We start from the raw sequence: 18,648 nt of genomic DNA on the forward strand, positions 1-18,648 counted from the left end.
ATTAAAAATCATTGCACAGCTAAACTCTGCAGAATTAAGAACTATGTAAGGTGGAAATGCAATAGTCTGACTTTATATCCACAGTTTGTTATTTTCTTTACACCTCCGAAACATACTCACATTGGGTTTTCCTATATTCTGATGTAATTGCAATACAACTTTCTCTCTGCTTTAGAAAACCACCGTCTTTGGCTACTCCAATTCATACTTGATACTGTACTTGATCATTTTGCCATTTCAGTTCACATACTTCCAGATATGGCTTTCTCCTAGGTTTCTAAGAATTTCCCCACATTTGCCAAAAGCCTGTATGTTCTTATCCTCTTGAGAACTTTGGAGGATCTTTGTAATTGCTCTCAACATGCCTAAAACCTCACAGAGGGCCTGAAGTTAGACCCTGTCACAACTTGGAAACATTCTAGCTTGATCTAAAATATGATCAAACATTACTGTATTTGGGTTTATGTATTATAAAGAATTTAGGACTAAAATCATGACACTGAGTCAAAGGCCATCCAATACCTACTGTACTTTGATAAATGACTGTCATACCATCACTTCTTAGTGACCTGTGAAACATTTTGCTCAAGCTAAAAGCTGTCAATTAACTCTCAATGCCATTCAGTTTCTCAGCAATCACTGAACCTGCAAGACACTTTCTAGGTCATTCCATTGGCTATTTGAACTCATCAGTAATTTTTATCTTTTCTGTTGAAACATCAGCAATAGCATCCATTTTAATTGATATTATTTTGACATTAAATATACATGAATGTGCTTGGTAAGGAATTAAAATTTTTCTTTTATTACAAAATTTTGTAAACAAACCTACTAATGGTGTCAAAGTTCTAAGGCCTCATAGCTCCCAGCCTACTAGCAACTTCAAAAGTTATTCCCAGACTTGTTGTACCACTCATGTCAGGACCACTAACCTAATCATTGTCATTCTGAGCAATTTAGGTCTTCTTTGTACGCTATTATTGTCTAGCTGCAGTTCTTTTTTCTCTCATTAATATGAATCAAGGTAAACTGTTGGCAGCTTATATCCACAACCCTGTCCTTGAACAAGTCATCCAAATACTGAACAGGCCAGGGTTGACTCCTCATCATCTTGAAGGTTCATTCATCAATCAAATAAAAGAATCAGTCCAACAATGAAACTTAAAAGCAGATCATGAACATAAGAGCTTTGCCACAGTATTCAGGAGGATTGTTCACAAACCACTGACAAAGTTATTTCAATATGTTATATACTAAATAGGATAATAAAACATTATAGCGGCTCCCCATGAAGTAGAAAATACCACATACAAAAATTGTATAACAAACCTAAAAAACATTTAAAAATAGCTTAAGTTCAAATTTACAACAAACTTTGCAGTATCAAAAATGGTATTACATATTCACAAACATTAAAATAGCACTGAAGACCTTAATGCTAGCTTAGCTATCCTCATCAGTGTCTGAGTCATCGACAAAAGCTGAAAAACGGTTGTTGCCAAGGTTGTGATTTTTAATGGTTTTAACTTTTACCTTGACTTCTTCTACCCTGACCTCTTTCATTTCCTCTGATGACTTTTCTCCTACAGGATTTTTCATCTGATTTTCAGTTCTCTCACTTTCCCTACCAAAGTTACTGCTGTTTATTTTGTCACGTTTATCAACTGGGGGCTTTGAGAATTTTAATATCTTTTCAAGTTTACTGAATATCATGCAAAATAATCTCTCTAAACAAGTGCCCTGTCCAAAAATCTCTCTTACAACCAAAAGACGATCTTGAGAACCACTAAATTTTATGAAAACATTGTATCCAAAAGTACCTCCCCAAAGATACTCAACACTAAGGAAAGGAAATGGGAAACACAACAAACTGTTCAAAAGTTGAAAGAAATACACACATGACTGATATTCACTGAAATCATGAACAAGTTTCCTTTTATACTTCTTTCTGTTCATTGTTTTGTCAATGTGATGATATCTGAACAAAGTGCTCCCTGCAATTAGGCACTCTTCATATGATATATTTGCAATCAAATCTTTTTCATTCAAATCTGACTTACAATAGGCTGGATCCTGCAACCTCTGTGACAATTTCTCTTTACAAGATTCAACATTTTCAAATCCTTTCCAAGTTCTCACACGCCCAATTTTACTATCGATTTTATGAAACAGGAAAAAACTAACAAGCACAGTCAAAGCATGACATTCCTGCAAACTCTCTTTGGTGTTTTTGTACCAATATTTGATGATATTTGAAATTAATTCTAAGTCAGCAGGATAATCTTCATCTTTGACTTCACATCTCAACTGCACCATTTTATAAAAAAGAACTTTCCTTTCTTTGCTGGTCATCAAACCTACATCTTTCAGTGTAGGTAACTGATTAACCAAATCACCTTTAATAAAACTCAGATGCTTAGACCAAAGGGATTTTTTTTTTCGAATATACCAACATAGTCTTTCGTCCTTTCCTGAATTTGACCCACCTTTAGAACATGAATCTAGAATGTTTGTAGATGAATTCTCACACTTGGATTCATTAACATTAAAATTAGATGTACTTTCTAACTTTTTATCTGATCCATCCTCGCTATCATCACTACCTACACTTAAATGCTCCATCTCATTCGAAAAACTCTCCATCTTTGCAAATTTTTTGTGCACTTGCTTCTCCTCAGTCTGGCACCCTTTCCATAAAAATGTATACACTAAACGAACAATTGGCTCAACAACTAGATATGACGAAACTGATGATGTGCATTCCACCTGTGCAGGTGAGAAGAAGTAACCCTGAGTGAGAATATCAGCCACCTCATGAGGGATTCTGTTCTCCCTGTATGCTTTAACAAACCAGTGTGGAGGAGCTTCCCCATTCTTCAGAACAAGAGCAGTCCTGATTTGTGAAGATGTTTCCAAAGATCTCTGTTTCTCTGTACCAAAGGTATACTCAATACTTCTACACTGACTTCCTTGTTGACCTACCTCATTCTTCACATCTTTGGTGCATGTACTGAATGGGATGCAATCCAAAAGAAAAGGCTTTTGCAAAGTATATCCTTTTATAGATCTGACTACTTTCTTCTTCAAATTCCAGTCTTTCCCAACAGCCTGTTGAAAGTACTGTATTAGATTCATAAAATTTTGTAACATAACATAGCCAATATGATGAGTATGCATACTTTTAAAACAAAAACTTAATACCTGAGCTAAAAGTGTTAAGCATACAGAAAATTCATATTGCACATTCATTATATAACAATTACAAGAACGTCCTAATGAAGGAAAGTCTTTATATCACTAATGGGCTTTTATAATGCTTCCTCCCAAAACTCTTAGGCCCCAGTCATGCATGGGGTGCATCAGGGACTGAATCCAATTTCTGATTTACATAGCTGATCCAGTTAAATTAGCTAGGCTTCCTTGCCTTTTACACACTCCTTTTTACTCTCCTTATCCTGTCAGGACTGACCATAAGAGAATTCTGATTGTTCTTTGGACAAGGAGGGCGAGGGTGGAAGGCATACCTTCTCACTCATAAAATCTGAACGACTGACATGGTCAAGTAGGGTAAAAGTCTTCTGTCAAAGTGTGCTTGCTCTCAGTACTGGGTCCAATTTCAAAGGACTAACAACCTAAGAGGCAAGAAATTGAGTATATTTTGGTATAAACCTTAGGGCATCCCATATAAGAGGGAGTTCATCCATCCAAAACGTGTAGTATCATGGTAGGCACAGGTAAAATCCAAGTATAGAATCTCCTGAGAGGGATTCACTTGTGATTTCTGAGGGTTTATCAAAAGTCCGAGGTCTTGAGTCAAAAGAAGTGTTTTCTGAAGGTCCTCCATGCATTGTAACTTGGTGGGTGAGCGGATGAGCCAATCGTCTAGATACAACAGGATGTTGATGTCCATCAGGTGAAGCCACTATGCCGGGGGGGGGGGGGTGAAAACTCTGGTGAAGACTTGAGGAGCTGTTGGCAGGCCAAAACATAGGGCTCTGAGCTGGAAAAACTTGGTTCTGGTACATGAACCTCAAGAATCTACTTGAATTGGGATGAAATGGGATATGGTAACATGCGTTGAGCATGTCCAGGGAGACCATCCAATCTCCCTGACGAATGGATGCCAAAACAGATTGATCTGTTTCCATCTTGAAACTTGTCTTCTCAATGAAAAGATTCAGAGCACTTATGTCAAGGATGGGTCTCCATCCCCATGATGATTTGGGGACTACGAATAGCCAATTGTAAAATCCCAACAACCGAATGTCCTCGACTCTTTCTATTGCTCCTTGCTTGAGCAATGACAAAACCTCCTCTGAGAGGGCCATAAACTTCTCTGACCCTGAAGAGTAGGCCTTCAATTCTATCAGCATGTTGATGTGTGGTGGTCTCTCTTTGAATGGTATTGCATATCCCTCTTTCAACACTTCCACAATCTAAGGCTCTGCCCCTTTGGAGCTCCATTTCTCCCAAAAGAAATGGAGTCTGGTCCACACTGGCACATGGAGGACTGCATTCTCACTTCTTGGATGCAGGCTGTGAGGTGGACTTCTTAATCGCCCGGGGATGGAAGCGGACGTTAGCTCTAGGTCTGGACTGGGCTCTCTGTCGCCCTTCTTGAAAGGGCTGCCTCTGTAAAGGCGAGCTGGATCTCGAAGAGGAGGAAGTTCATTTCCTTAGTCGTCTCGCTGAATGGGCCAGAAGATCTTGAGTTGATTTCTTATGCAGTTCCAGGGTCACCTCACTCATTACTTCTTGCAGGAAAAGGTGGTGGCGGTTGAGCGAAGAGAAAAGTAAGGCTGATTTCTGGGAGGACATAATATTCTTGTAAGTATAAGAGCACCAGGCGCTCATACCAGTCTGGCAGATCAGGCGGCAATGGGTGCTCGGGAGCCGCTATCAGGCGCTCAGGAGCCGCTATCGGGCGCTCAGGAGCCACTATCGGGTGCTTGGGAGCCGCTATCGGGCACTCGGGAGCTGCTATTGAGCGCTCGGGAGCCGCTATCGGGTACTTGGGAGCTGCTATCGGGCACTCCTTGGAAGGCACATACTTGGAGGAAGATGAAGGGTGCCTGGGCACCAAACACTGGCAGCCAGACGATAGCCGATCCAGAGAACACCGCTCTGGGGAGTCCCCGCAGTTGCAGAAAGCTTGAGGGCTCTAAAAAGGTTCCTTGGACCTTTTGGATGGCAGAGGAGAATACTGTACTCCAAATAAGCATAACATCTCTTTAAGGGTCGAGACTCCTTAGAATAATGCCATTGGTGCCCTGATACTGGGCTGGGTGTTCCTGGGCTCGAGGAGAGACAGTGTACATCTGAGACATCTCTCCAGCCACCCTCTGTCGTAACCTGGGATGCAACAGGCTCGACCGAGGGGGCGACTACCCGTGAGCAGTGCTCGCAAACCTTCCTTGGGCCTCCAGTATGCCTCCTCCCAGTGGTAGGGGAGTCTGGCAGTGACCTTTGCCCAGGAGAGTCAGCAGGACAGGTAGCCACCTCCTCAACACTCATTGCACTAGTACTTTTATCACTTATCTTCTCCATGAGAAAAAGCACAGAACCACCTAACTGAGTCACTGTATTTACCCTAAGGCTGAACTTACGATCAATCCTATTTTCAAGGATGGAGAAACGGTCGGGTTCAGAAGCGTGGGAGCCGGGAGTGGGTGGCACAGGGCTTAACACAGAAGACACATTCGGAGACACATTCGACACAGGCAAGGTCACTACCAGTACATACATACTTACTGACTTAGGAGTCGAGTTACTACCTGACGCCTTATTCTCGGCCCTTGAAGCCGCTTTCCTCTTCTTGTCCCTCTCTAACTTAGCCAGGTGAGAGGGCAAAGTTTTCCAAGTTTTTTTATCTCAGTCAGCACATTCACTACAAGTAAGATCGATAGAACATACTTGACCTCTGCAAGACGAGCAAACAGTGTGTGCATCATACAAAGCTTTGGTAAGCCTGGAATTGCATCCTTTACTGCAATACCTAAAACTGGATGTGCTGGAATCCGACATATTTATGAATAAAGCCACAAACAATACAAAATTAGCAAGAGTCTAAATCATGAAGTTGTCTAAGGAAAATACACTTAAAGATAACAGAGCATAAAGAATTTCTATTAAAACAACCAAAGAACACAAGAAAAGGCGATCTGCAATTCCCAATAAGAGAAAAGCCAGCTTGCATACGAAACAGAGTACAAATCCAGACAGAAAATCAAATAAAGAGACAATCCACAAAATAATGAATAATATTTGTGCCGAAGGCAAAGAGTCAAAATACTTCACCGATTCATGAAAATAACAAGATGAAATTCAACGAAAAGCTGCTCTCCTATAACCATGCGAGCTCTAGGATGGCAGAAACATATTGAAGTTCTTGTCATGAGTTGTTCTTCTCCTTCCCAGAAAGTAGGCGGGGCCTAGTCACCAACTCAGACAGAAGAAGAAGTTTTACCGCAAATTTCAAAATTCAAGCTGCCATGCGAGTAAAAACTACAGCGATGTAAATACTGGGTAAGTTATTTATATCAAAACGTAAGTTCTATTTACTTATTGGACAATACATGAACATAAAAAATAAACTTACCTCCTCAAGAACCTGGTTCAAAGCTTTATTTTTTCTCTTCGCCATCCAATGAATGACTGATTTAATAGTCAAGGCCCGACTAATCCCACATTTTGGCTTATAGCAGCTCATCTCAATTGCTGCTCTCTTGTGAAATTTAGCAAGAGCCTCTCTGTCCACATAGTCATTGGCCAGCAGGGTTCCAAGCAATGGCAAATGTGCCTTATTCACACCTGTAGACTGACAAAAATATATAATTTTTTAAAAAGAACATTAGCATTTTTAAATAAACTTATTATTAACAAAAACCTTTATAATGATCAAAGACTTTCTCCTGACTAGCTGACAGTACCATGTATGTGTTACCCCCAACCCCAAGTTCCAGACATGTAAGAATTCCTTAATTTTTTTTTTATGAAGTCGGCTAATAGAAGCAAATATTTTATGGGTCATTATGAAGAAAATAATGGGTGCATCAAAAAATTTTGTTTCAAAACAAACTCATGCGCCAAAATTAATCACAAATCTCAATGTCAAATTCTCAGGACATGTACCTCTTGAAGTTTTGAAGATGGAAGAACAACTAAAAAATCAACCAATGACTGACAGTAAGTGCATGCACACCTTTGCCCCATCAGTAGATCGAAACTGATGACCTCACTATTTCACATGGTTCATTGTAAGCTAGATAAATGACAAGAGCTCCCTAGCTTATTCAAGTTTGTAAATTAATATAATTTCTTTCACTTTTGATTTTCTTCTATTTGCTTTATAGTACTTCACTGACTATTCCTCTATTGCTGTATGTAATTTGGTCTTTCCTTTTCTGTAACTATTATTCCTGCTTGTATATTTTGCTTGGTTTCCAAGCCAGAGTTAGTGTATTGCACCTTGCTCTTTTTAATTAACCTTTCTCATGCAGATGATCTTCTAGACAACCGCATTTTCAACATTATCATCCAAACTCTTGCGCGATGAACCTAGTTGCAGGCAACTACTGAGCCAACAGCTAGACAGACCGGACTCTCTAAAGCTATGTCTAGACAGTGTTTCTTTCAGCTTGAGAAAGACAACCCGTAAGCTTTACCAGGTCAGCTGGACATGTGGAAGTCGGTGTCGTAAGGAAGGTCATTCCATCTTTAGGCCTGCCATAACCAAAATAGCTGATTTTCTCTTACTCTTTCGGAAGTCAAGATTCTTCCATTTTCGGCTATTGCTGGCTACCACTCAACACTTAGAAGTACATTTTTCCATCTTCCCAAAAATTTCTAGTAGTAAGATCTTCTATGATTTATTGCGTTCCTTTAAGTTTAACGTCCAGTCTTGAGGACTCGGGCTCCTTTGTGAGATTTGTTGGAAGTTCTAACATTAAGACAACTGATTAGGTGTTTTATTTCTTTCGGCTTTAGCTGCAGATAGAAAGGTGGGCGAGCTTCGGGAAGTTTTCTAGGCTGGTTTCCTAGGCGGTAAATGATATGTATTTCCCTTCTTCCGGAATTAGTGGCGAAGACAGAGTCGGAGGCTAAAACTCTGCCTCATTCATTTAAGGTTCTTTATCTGCAAGTGTTCAGTTCCAGCGATCAAGCGGGGATGTCTTTATGTCCGGTGCAAATGTTAAAGTCTATTTATCAAAGGTTGAGAAACTCCGTCCGCTTCTGTGTACACTTCTTATCTCTCCGCGGAATCCTTCCCGTCCACTGTCAAAGGGTGACTTCCTTCACCTTCACTCCAACATCTTCTACAGGATGGTGGACATGAAACATCGTAACCTTCAGGGCAGCTAGGCAGGATCACAATGGAAGCAGCCCAGGACATGACCACCAGGAAAAACAGCAGGCACAATCAGGACAGCAGATGCAGGAGCTACAGAAGCGGATCGGAAGGCAGGAGCTACAGAAACGGCCAGGAACGTCACATGAACATCACCAGCAGCAACAGGAATGATCAGGACGACTGCGGCAGGAGACCAGGAAGAACTGCCCAGAGACTGTCACCGAGTCAACAGGAGCATAACACAGGAAACAGCAGGAGCAGACGGACCACAGATATGCCAGAGGCAGTGCCACAGCACACATGAAGGCCAGCAATGACAGCGATCGATCCACATCGGAACAATCCCGACGTGGAACTATGCCATTCCAACCAGGTACTGTGGTCGATCCCAAAGCAACACTGTATGAACATCTGGACTCCTTCATGCAAAGATATCCCAACTGAGATATCCAGCCAACTACAGCTGTGCCTACGATGCTCACTGTCAACCTGAAAGAAAAAGCAAAGATGATTAGTAGAGGGAGACTCCTCTCACTTCGAGGGGAAAGCAAAGATGATTAGTAGAGGGAGGCTCCTCTCGCTCCGAGGAGAACTGCTAGAGGGAGGCTCCTCTCGCTCCGAGGGGAACTGCTCTACGCAGCAAGAAGAGGTCGCCCGACTGCCTGTGCCCCCACCCCCTCGCGGTCTTTGCCTGACGAGTGAGCGAAGAGGGCAAAGGAGAAAGATCTCTCCTGAAGGAGGGATAAGGAAGAACCTACAGGGAGAGAGGAAGGAGGGGAGGCCACCAAGGGTGCCGTGAAAACGAAACTTACTGACGACGCCTGCAACCTAACCCCCCGCGAGACTCTGTAGTGCAGGCAGCAAAAACAACACTCAGCACAAGTAGAAAGGAAGTAGTCATGCCCTTGTGCACGGAGGGTGGGAGTCCAAGAAGGGGAGCAAATTTGTTACATCCAGATCAATGTAGGGGAGTCAAGATATTACGTCCCAATCTAATATCTCTGAACGTACAGAGGAACGCTTTCAGTATCTAAATAAAGGGCACTCAGTTACGTCCCTCTAAATACGCCCTTGGCTGTCAAACCCGAGACACAGATGCTGGGGAACAACGGCTTATGCAAGGCTATCACAAATCGTGGGTTTGTAAATTAACAAATATCAAACACATGTAATACTGTATATACACAAAAATACAGAGAGATCCCACCAGGATAATAAAGAGCTTAACAAGAGTCAGGCAAAGAGATCTGAAAACACATCTGTAATGCATGACGGCCGAAAGCAAACTGGAATGTTTACATCCAGGCAGGCGGGTATTAAACTCCTACCTGACGGTAGTTACTGCCTAACCACCTTGTTCAAGAGTTTAACAGCCGTGTCCAGCTTTGCCACAAGTAATTCCTAATGTAAAGGACTGATGGTTTGTATATCGTGTCGGAACAAATCAAGTGTCTCTGGTAAATCAGCTTCTCTAACATGAAAGCAATTGATAAAACTTAATTTCATTACATATACTTACATCACAAAAGGCATCTCTGTTAAAACGACGGCATGGTATGTATTTCTTCTTAGAAATGGACTTGTAACTAACTGAAGATAAACGAACAAACTCTACATCGGTCATAAAAAAGTCTGTGTCTTCACTGATAACAATACAACCGAGTTCTCTGGCAATGGCAGCAATTTCATCATCAGCTTCATAATCTGCCTGGAGAATGAGAACACCCATGTTGCGTAATGTTGTAATAAAAACTTGCAGACAAATGGGAGGAAAAATTTTATCAATGAACTGGTTTTCTGGCTCCACTGAAAGACATTTTTTTATCTGAAACTCAGCTCTTTCTTGTGCAGTCTTTAATTTTTTTCCATCTAGAGGCTGTCCTCCATCCATCACAACAAGAGGTTTTATTCCACATGACTTCAACCTTAAAGAGAAAAGAAAAATTACATTGTCAGTGTTTCAAGTTCATACAAATTCATAAAAGTTATCTTCTACAATTAATAAGATTTTTTTTGGTCTAGCAAATAACAAACCTTAACTACATCTCTATGTGGTAGAAATTCTAAATGAAAATTCATAATCTATGTGATATACAACACTGCTGATCTATCTTTTTTGTTTTCCACTAAAAAAAAAACAAAATTCCATTGTATGCAAAACTTATAATGAAAGAAAAATGCCTAAAGTGCTTCAGTAATAATGATGGTGATCAAGGCTAAATACAGTACATTTTACTATACTTCACAACAATCCAACTTAAACAGAACCAAAATATGTCACAGTGCAATATTTAGCTGTCTATACACAATACAGGGGAATAACTTAAAAGACTGAACCAATAACTGCTCATTTTAACATGGAACATTCTTACTTGCTATCAGTTACTCAAGTGACAGATGGATTTCACATGAAAGATAGATCAGTAAAATTACTTCTTTCAGATTCACAATAAACTACTGATAAATTTTTCCCAAAATCATTTACAGCATCACACTAGTAATATAGGACTGAGCCTTCATGTCGCCTGATGCAACTCTTAAGGCAGCCTCTAATGTTCAGTTATACCTGCGCAGTTATGCCTGCACGGTCGGCCCGTGCAGGCAAACCTTCACCACTAACGATATAATCTTTTCCCTGCTAACCAGTTGTCTACTTTCAACAAGGCCTTCTAGAAGAAGATGAGAGAACTATCTTGGGTAGCTTATTTGAACCAGTCTGCTGATCGCTCATCATGAATAAGGAGGCTGGAGAAGCAGGAGCTGCTGGGGTGAAAAAATCTGGGAAGTTCTGAAGTAAATACCTAAGCAAGGAAGCATAGGCCAATGAAACTTCCTCCTGGTCCATTTCCTCTTCTCCCGAAGAAACAGGGGAAAGAGAAGGATCCAGAGTGGTGACTACTGGCGCCAAAGAAGCCTTCTGTAGGAGTCCCAAAATGTTATCTAGTTGTCTCTGAAGAGGGGCCAACAAAGGATTGAGCTCCTTAGCAGAAGGTGGGCCTGTGCAAAAAGATGTGCCAAAGTCAGCGCCAAGAGCTTGTTTGAAAAAGCCGAAACAACAGGAACTGGCGCCTGGCAATTCGAAATAACTGGAAGTTCAACTGAGGAAGGGCGCTTGAGCGCCAAAGGGCTGTCCACAATTGCCTGAAAATCAGATGCACTACATCGTTCTGGAGCCAATGGGTGCTCGGGCACTATCTGGCACTTGGCTACCAGTGGGTGCTCAGCCACTACTGGGCGCTCCATCACTACTGGGCGCTCCGTCACCAACAGGCACTCTACAACACCTGGGCACTCAGCACCAAACAGGCGCTCACTACCAATAAGAGAATAATCAGCAGAAGAGCACAGGCACTCTCGAGAAGAGGCATGCTTGGCCAAATGAGAAGCATACTTAGAAGACATAGACGATATTCCAGGCATCACTGAATGGTACTCCGACTGGGAAAAGCGCTCGGGGCTGTCCCAAGCACTGCACAATGGCTGGGGGCTACAGGAAGGCTCTCTAAGTCTTTTGCTGGGTAGCAGAGGGGACTGATCCCTGAATGATGAGCGCCTTTTCAGAGGGCGCGACTCATCCAAGAAACGCCAGTCGCCACTGGCGCCCCCTTACTTGGACTCGAGTCCGAGCTCGAAAGATTATAAACACCTGAGAAACCTTTCCAGTGGATGTCTTTTGTCGCAACCTGGGATGCAACAGGTGCAACTGAGGGGGTGACTACCTGTGGGCAGACCCCACCAACCTCCCTTGGGCCTCCAGTATGCCTCCTCCCAGGGTTGAGGGAGTATGACAGTGACCTTTGCCTAGGAGAGTTGGTGGGATGGGCAGCCACTATCACTTCACTTGCATCAGCACTTTTCTCACTGAACTTATCCATGAGGAAACGCATAGATTCCCAAATTTGGGCCACAGAACTTGTGAGCAGACTGAACTTTTGATCAAACTTTTGCTCGAGGATGGAGTGGCGGTCCACATCAGGAGTGTGGAAGCCAGAAAAATGTAGTAGGTGGAATTGGAGGAGGGCTGGAAATGGGAGAAATTAATTTAGCAGAAGAGACAACAGGAACATGAACATTACTAGATGTCGGATTAGAACCCTGGCTAGCTCAAGATTTTACATTGGCTCTAGAAACCACTTTCCACTTACGGTCTCTCTAAATTTTGAAAATTGAGAAGCCATAGTTTTCCATTTTTTCTCAACCCACTCTTTACCTGTCCAGTACATGCAGTGCACAAGGTATGCAAGTCATAACAAGGTTTAATCAATCAAGAATAGCAGCCTTTGCTGTAAAACCAAAAACTAGAAGAGCTAGAGTCTGACATGGTCACTAGCAGTAAAGTAAAAAAAATCAGTAAGTCTCCAAGAGAACTAGTCACAATGATGGTTTTAACTGAAAAGCTATCTAAATAATCAATGCCAAAGGCTACCAGGTCAAAAATACTTCACCAAGAGGGAAGATCTCAACCAAAGAATTCAAATTCAGCTGCATATCTTAACACCATGTGTCGTCTTAAGCCGGCAGAAACAAACTGAGCTCTTGGCTGAGTTGTTCCTCTCTTACCCAGAAAGTGAGCAGGGCTAGTCAACTACATAAACAAAAGAGTAGCACTACCGCGAATTTTCAAAATTTAAGCTGTCGTCGAGTAGAAACTCTTAGCTAAGTAATTACTGGGTGAGTTACTTATATAAAACAGTATTTTAACACAGAGGAATATGGGGACCATTTGCATACCACTTAAAGCCAAACATATTCTAGAACAATCCCTTGAAACTGAATGACAGAAAAACAATACAAGCGCTATCAATTCAATTTTGTCAGAAGACAAGAAATGCTTCATACTTACGCTTCAAAATATTTCTGAATAAAGCTGGAATATTTATCAAAGTCTCCTCCAAAGGAAACATTAATGCCTGTGCATTCATTGTGAAGGAAATGAGCCAAGTTTTTACCATCAAAAATAACATTGCAGTTGCTCAATTTGCTGTTTTCCATAACATCAAGCTGCTCGTTCATATAATACATAAGTCCTCTGATACCCATTGTCTGAAAGTAATGTTGAAAAGTTAGGAAACACTTCATAATTAGAATGTTAACATTTATTGAGTAAACACAATCTGTTTTCTTTAATACTAATACAGTACTATACTATATATATGAACAGCCTAAGTGAAATTTAATCAGATTTCTTTAAATTTTAATGCCTTGATAAGTCTTCTAGTAAAACAGAATTTGACATAATTATCTGAAATAAAATATGTTTTTCTTTACTGTTGGTAAAAGTTAAATTAGTATCACAGGCTTCTTTCCATTTTTGCCTCATCAAGCCTTCAGATCTTTCCTTTCACAAAAAATGATTCTTGGCAAATAATATGTACATGATACTGTATTAAGATGCACCACCAATTCATGAGGTAAGCATATTAAACCAACAATTTAAATATTTAATAAAACAAACTGGTTTTGTGTATAGCCTACTTTCTTTGCTAGCACTTGATGGCAATAAAGCCTACCATCATCATCATCTCTTCTAATATCACGCAATGCAGAGGGTCTCTGAAATTCTGCCTCTTTTCCTGTGCTTTAACCTTAAATCTCCACTGGGGTGGTATGAAGGACTTGTCCAAGCCATCATTATCTACATTTCATTCTCATCCAAATATGGAACCCTTACTTTTTTAATGAAATTTCAGTCTAAATGATTTCCAGAATCTTATTCACTATTCTGTGCCCATTGTTGGATTTTCTTTTTTTAGTCTAGTAGTGAAATAGTGAAATTCAAAGCAAACTAGGCATTGCACATACAGGATAGAAGGGCTAATATAGAAGTAGGGACTAATCTTTTCCGATTAACTGGCCATGGAGGTTGAGCTGGTCTACCAAAAAGTTCCTTGTAGCAAGATTATACATGGCTGACAACTCAACAGTGTGGCAAAACCACTCATAAATCTGCATCACCAACCACTGTTGCTCAACACAAGAGAATGACCACTACACAGTCACAGAAAGTTACAACTTCCACGCTGCAAATTCTCATCATGTTGATAAAGGTTGTTCTCTGTCCCTACACCCAGAGCACAGATCTTCAAGGTGTGAGCCTTGCCCCTAACTGATGCATCTAAGAACAGAACCATCTACAGTGATGAGGAGTTCACAAGAACTACAAAGACGTTCCAAATGTCCAGCCAGCAAGCTAGTTCTCCTCTCACTCTTGACGCAAGGGCATAAGGTGAGAGGAAAGATTGCTGCTTCAATTGCCAACGAAGTGAGCATTGGTGGAAATGCCTCAGACGACCTACCAAATCATAGCTGGTTGTTCCTGTGATGACACAAACTGCTGTCACCTTCCTGAGGATGCTGAAGCAAGAACCTTATTAAAAACTCACTACAATCATGTCTATCATCATGCCCCATATGTTCCTGAAGCTTCAGCAAATGATCCATCTTCTAACCAGGTACTGCACCCAGGCTATGACAAAAAGGAAGGAAGCAGTCCCTGTTCTGGAGCAACTGCATCTCTACAATGCCAAAGCCAGCCAGTCATTGAGATAATGCAGAAAACATATCCCATGCATGTAGGTCAAGATGACATCAACGTGAACACTCACATGAACACCTACAGGGCTGTTGCAAGTCTGAAGCACAGAGCTTTAAACTGGTAAACAATCACTTCACAGATGAAATGAAGGCATTTCCTGGAGGAGTGATGGATGGGCATCTGAAAATATGCATCCTTCAGATCTGCAAAATGTATGAAGTTGCCTTTTGTAACAGAATCCAACAAAGAACAAAGTGTTCCCATCTGAATTGAGTCTATAACTCAAAGCTAATTCAACAGAGTGAGGTCAATGACTAGTCTCCAACCCTTAGATGATTTCTCACCTTTGCTGACAAGACCATAGCTTGAAAGATCCTGGAGGGTAAGCTGGAAACAGATTCAGTGTCAGAGAAAAGAGAGGTTGGTAGTCCTTGAAAAGTAGTCTGTAACCATCATGGAGGAAGCAGACGTCCCCTGTTTATGGCAGCTAGAGAAGGGAACTGTCTACTTTTGTGTTCCCCAGACGAAATCTGAGTGCTTGTCAAGTTTCAAGAAGGTCTGAGCCCTCTAAATACTGAACAAAGGCATGGTCACTCCTGAAGGCTTGGCCACAGTACCCTTGAACACCCCAGAGAGCTTGCAGGAAACTGCACGGTGGATCAGGGTACCCAGTTATCAGAACAGCTCTTTTCCACTGCCACCTAAATTTACTCTTCAGAAAGCTCAATCTTTTCCCACTGAGCAAGGAGAAAAAGGAGGAAAAATACCTCCAGGATTAAACTGATTCCATCAAGCAAGCGAGATTTGGATTTCTCCCCAAAGAAAAGCTGGCAAATCAATTGCCTTGCTAAGCTCCCTCTCAGATTGTGGACCTGAATAATCAGAACAAATGGTGCTGATTGCAAAAAAACAATTTGCATAACATAACCAACCAAAATTGTGGTCCGCCAACCAATATACTTTTAAGGAATACTGATTTTTATGTTAACTAATAACCTCTCAAGAATCTGTATCATCAATCAAAACTAAACTTAATGCTGAAAGCATATTTGTGTGCATTAGCTGACTGTCACCCACATGTTACCAAGGCTACCACCTTCCAAAGACTGGGAAGAGCACTAACTGGAAATCCTACAAGGCTTCTTGTGAGAAGCCTTATTGGACTCATCATCATCTTTCTAAAAGTAGCAGTAATTAATGCCTATAACTGTATCTCCTAAAGGAAGGAAAGTCAATGTATTAAATGGTAGTTAACTCCTCTAACAAAAACTTCCAACAGTAGCGAGTTTCCCCAACAATTAAGTATTACACCGTGGGCATCCACTAAAATGGAGGGGATAAAGGTACACTACGTTTGGTAATGTCCTCCACATCTCTGAATATGACACTGTTTTACATGCAAACAATACAACTCACAACATAAACACAAGTTCAACTCAGAAGTCACAAGAAGCATAGATAGGTGAGTGAGGGGTAACAAAATGAGTGAGGAATACCCCCATCATCCCCCTTAACCACCTTGTCACCAAGTTCGATGACTGTTTCTACCTTTCACTAAAGGATACTCTTATACAAGGTGATGGTTTGTATTCCTGTAGGAATGAATGGGGTTTTTTTGGGGGGAGGATAATGAAAACATGAAAATATCAGGGATATGTCCAACAGTAATCAAACCTTCCTAATCTAACCTAACAAAGGTGTAGTAAGTTTCATTTGTTCCTCAGGGAGGAACAAATAACAGCACAGTACCTCTACTGCAGAGTTAGAAGGGGAGGGGATAAAGGGTGAGGTAGCCCACATCTGTGTTTTTCACTCAGTTTTGTTATCCACCTCCCCCTCCAAATTCTCAGTTTAGTGGGGGTGGGTTAACTTGGATTTCCAGTGGAAATACATAGGAAAATACTTACAACATAAATACCAGAAACACCATACAGTATTTTACTTGATTAAAAATGAAGTTACATTGTAAATATTTACCCCTCCCACCAGTAATGGTTGGCAGTATTTTTCTTTTGCTTCAGTACTAGCTCATAACATCTGAGTTCTTTGCCTTGTTCATAAGCCTCCTTAATTTGCCTAATACGAAAAACATAATAAAACCTATTGCAAAATTACAAAAAGCATAATAAAACCTACTGCAAATTTATGGTTACTGAGATATTTATCCATGTATATGTTCAAGAAGGGATTGGCTAAGGAAATCTATTATAAAAGGAACCATACCCTAACCTAACCTAACCTAGTAGGCTGTGTTACTTAGCTCAGTACCAGCATACAAAAACATATTCAGTTCTGTCAATTGCAGTCGACTGACAAAAATAAAAAACTAAAATACTATTGGAAAAGCCAAGTTTAAAGGAAATACCTGACACAGAGCTAATGCTTTACCTACTAGTCTAGTTCTACCAACTCCACTTTTTACCAAAAGCTCCCCTATAACACTGCGCATGCGCGATAGCATTCCAGGACAGCCAGCGGTATTTCTAAGTAATAGAGACACCGCGGGTATTTGCAGAAAATGGCAGTTTCTTATAGTATTTTGCTGCTTATTTACAATTCGTTATTTTTTGGCGGTCGGTTGTAATTAACCTGTAATTGTCCCCTGAAGTCCATCCAACAAGTGGTTTCCTAACGCGAGCTTCACAAGACAGAGCACGGCTACGCCTGTTTCAAATGGTTCATATCCCGCCCGCAAGTGCAGTACCTTGGAAACTGGTTTTTTCAACACTTTTAGGCTTCTGACACTGGCAGTGCATTTGTTTGTTGTCGGCCAAATGGAATGTCCCTTCACCGTGTTTAGTACTGGCCCGGGGGTGGGGAGTTACCCATACGTTAACAAGTTATTGCACTTGCCAGACGGGATATGAACCGCTCAAACAGACGTACGGTGCTCTGTCTCGTGAAGATCGCGTATGGAAACCCTGATTCCCATCAGGGTCCCCATTACTGTAGGGTAGAGTTCAAAGGTAAATTGTAAGTTAATTACAGCCGACCGCCAAAAATTAACGTTAAATTGTTAATAAGCATCCAAAATACTATAAGAAACTGCCATTTCTCGCTAAATACCCACCGTGTACCTATAACTTAGTTCTACCCAGCCAGCCTACAACTTCTGCGGTTAATTACAGCTTACAGTCGACCGACAAAAAAATAACAGTAGCCTAGCCTAAATTCTTGATTAGCCTTGGCTAGCAACCAAAATATTGTATCCTAGGAAAAATAAATTTCCAAAGTAGCCTAATGGGCTACCCCATGTGGAGCTCTTGCTTAGTCCTACCAAATTAAATTTTTAATGTTCCGGCAATCATAATCTTGATATAGATTTGACCTTTGCTGAATAGCGCAGGTATGGCAGGTTAGCCTGGCCTTCCTTCGTCTTGCCTAACATGGATACTTAAGATAACGTAGCTCTTAAAGCAAACATTTCCCGCAAAACAAGAAAAAAACTCACTTTTATCAAGATGACACTCTATTTGCATAAATAACGTGGGTAATTTTAATATTCACTTCAATTCACATAACATTTGTTTTAATGAAAGAATAATTTGGCACAGCAGCATGGTAAATAAATATTAGTAGTATATATTTGTCTTACAACTTTTTAACGGCTCACGATAGTTCAAAACTTTTAAAGTTTAAGCTCGTTTTAATCCCTTTATGTGTCAACGGTATTCGTATTCTTCATATTCTTTGAAAGAAATGAAATGTATACTTATTACTCCATTAAAATGCACGATGAACGATTCAATCATGTTACTATCGT

At 40.9% G+C, this 18,648-nt stretch overlaps 1 protein-coding gene across 3 annotated transcripts; it reads right to left on the minus strand.

The window, feature by feature from the left end:
• Positions 1-1,280: 1,280 nt before the first annotated feature.
• ast (protein asteroid) lies at positions 1,281-18,515 on the minus strand. Of its 3 annotated transcripts, none has more exons than XM_067120193.1 (5): positions 18,337-18,515; positions 13,194-13,393; positions 9,870-10,275; positions 6,599-6,817; positions 1,281-3,108 (listed from the first exon to the last, which is right to left on the minus strand). In XM_067120193.1, exons 2-5 carry the CDS (start codon positions 13,388-13,390, stop codon positions 1,444-1,446), a joined length of 2,487 nt encoding a protein of 828 aa, XP_066976294.1. In that variant the 5' UTR covers positions 13,391-13,393; positions 18,337-18,515; the 3' UTR covers positions 1,281-1,443. The 3 variants fall into 3 exon arrangements, with proteins under 3 accessions (XP_066976294.1, XP_066976295.1, XP_066976296.1); XM_067120194.1 differs by lacking the exon at positions 18,337-18,515 and adding an exon at positions 18,163-18,303; XM_067120195.1 differs by lacking the exon at positions 13,194-13,393 and having other exon boundaries at positions 18,337-18,455.
• Positions 18,516-18,648: the final 133 nt, after the last annotated feature.

The sequence above is a fragment of the Macrobrachium rosenbergii genome, chromosome 18 (genome assembly GCF_040412425.1).
Source record: "Macrobrachium rosenbergii isolate ZJJX-2024 chromosome 18, ASM4041242v1, whole genome shotgun sequence".
NCBI classification, from domain to species: domain Eukaryota; kingdom Metazoa; phylum Arthropoda; class Malacostraca; order Decapoda; family Palaemonidae; genus Macrobrachium; species Macrobrachium rosenbergii.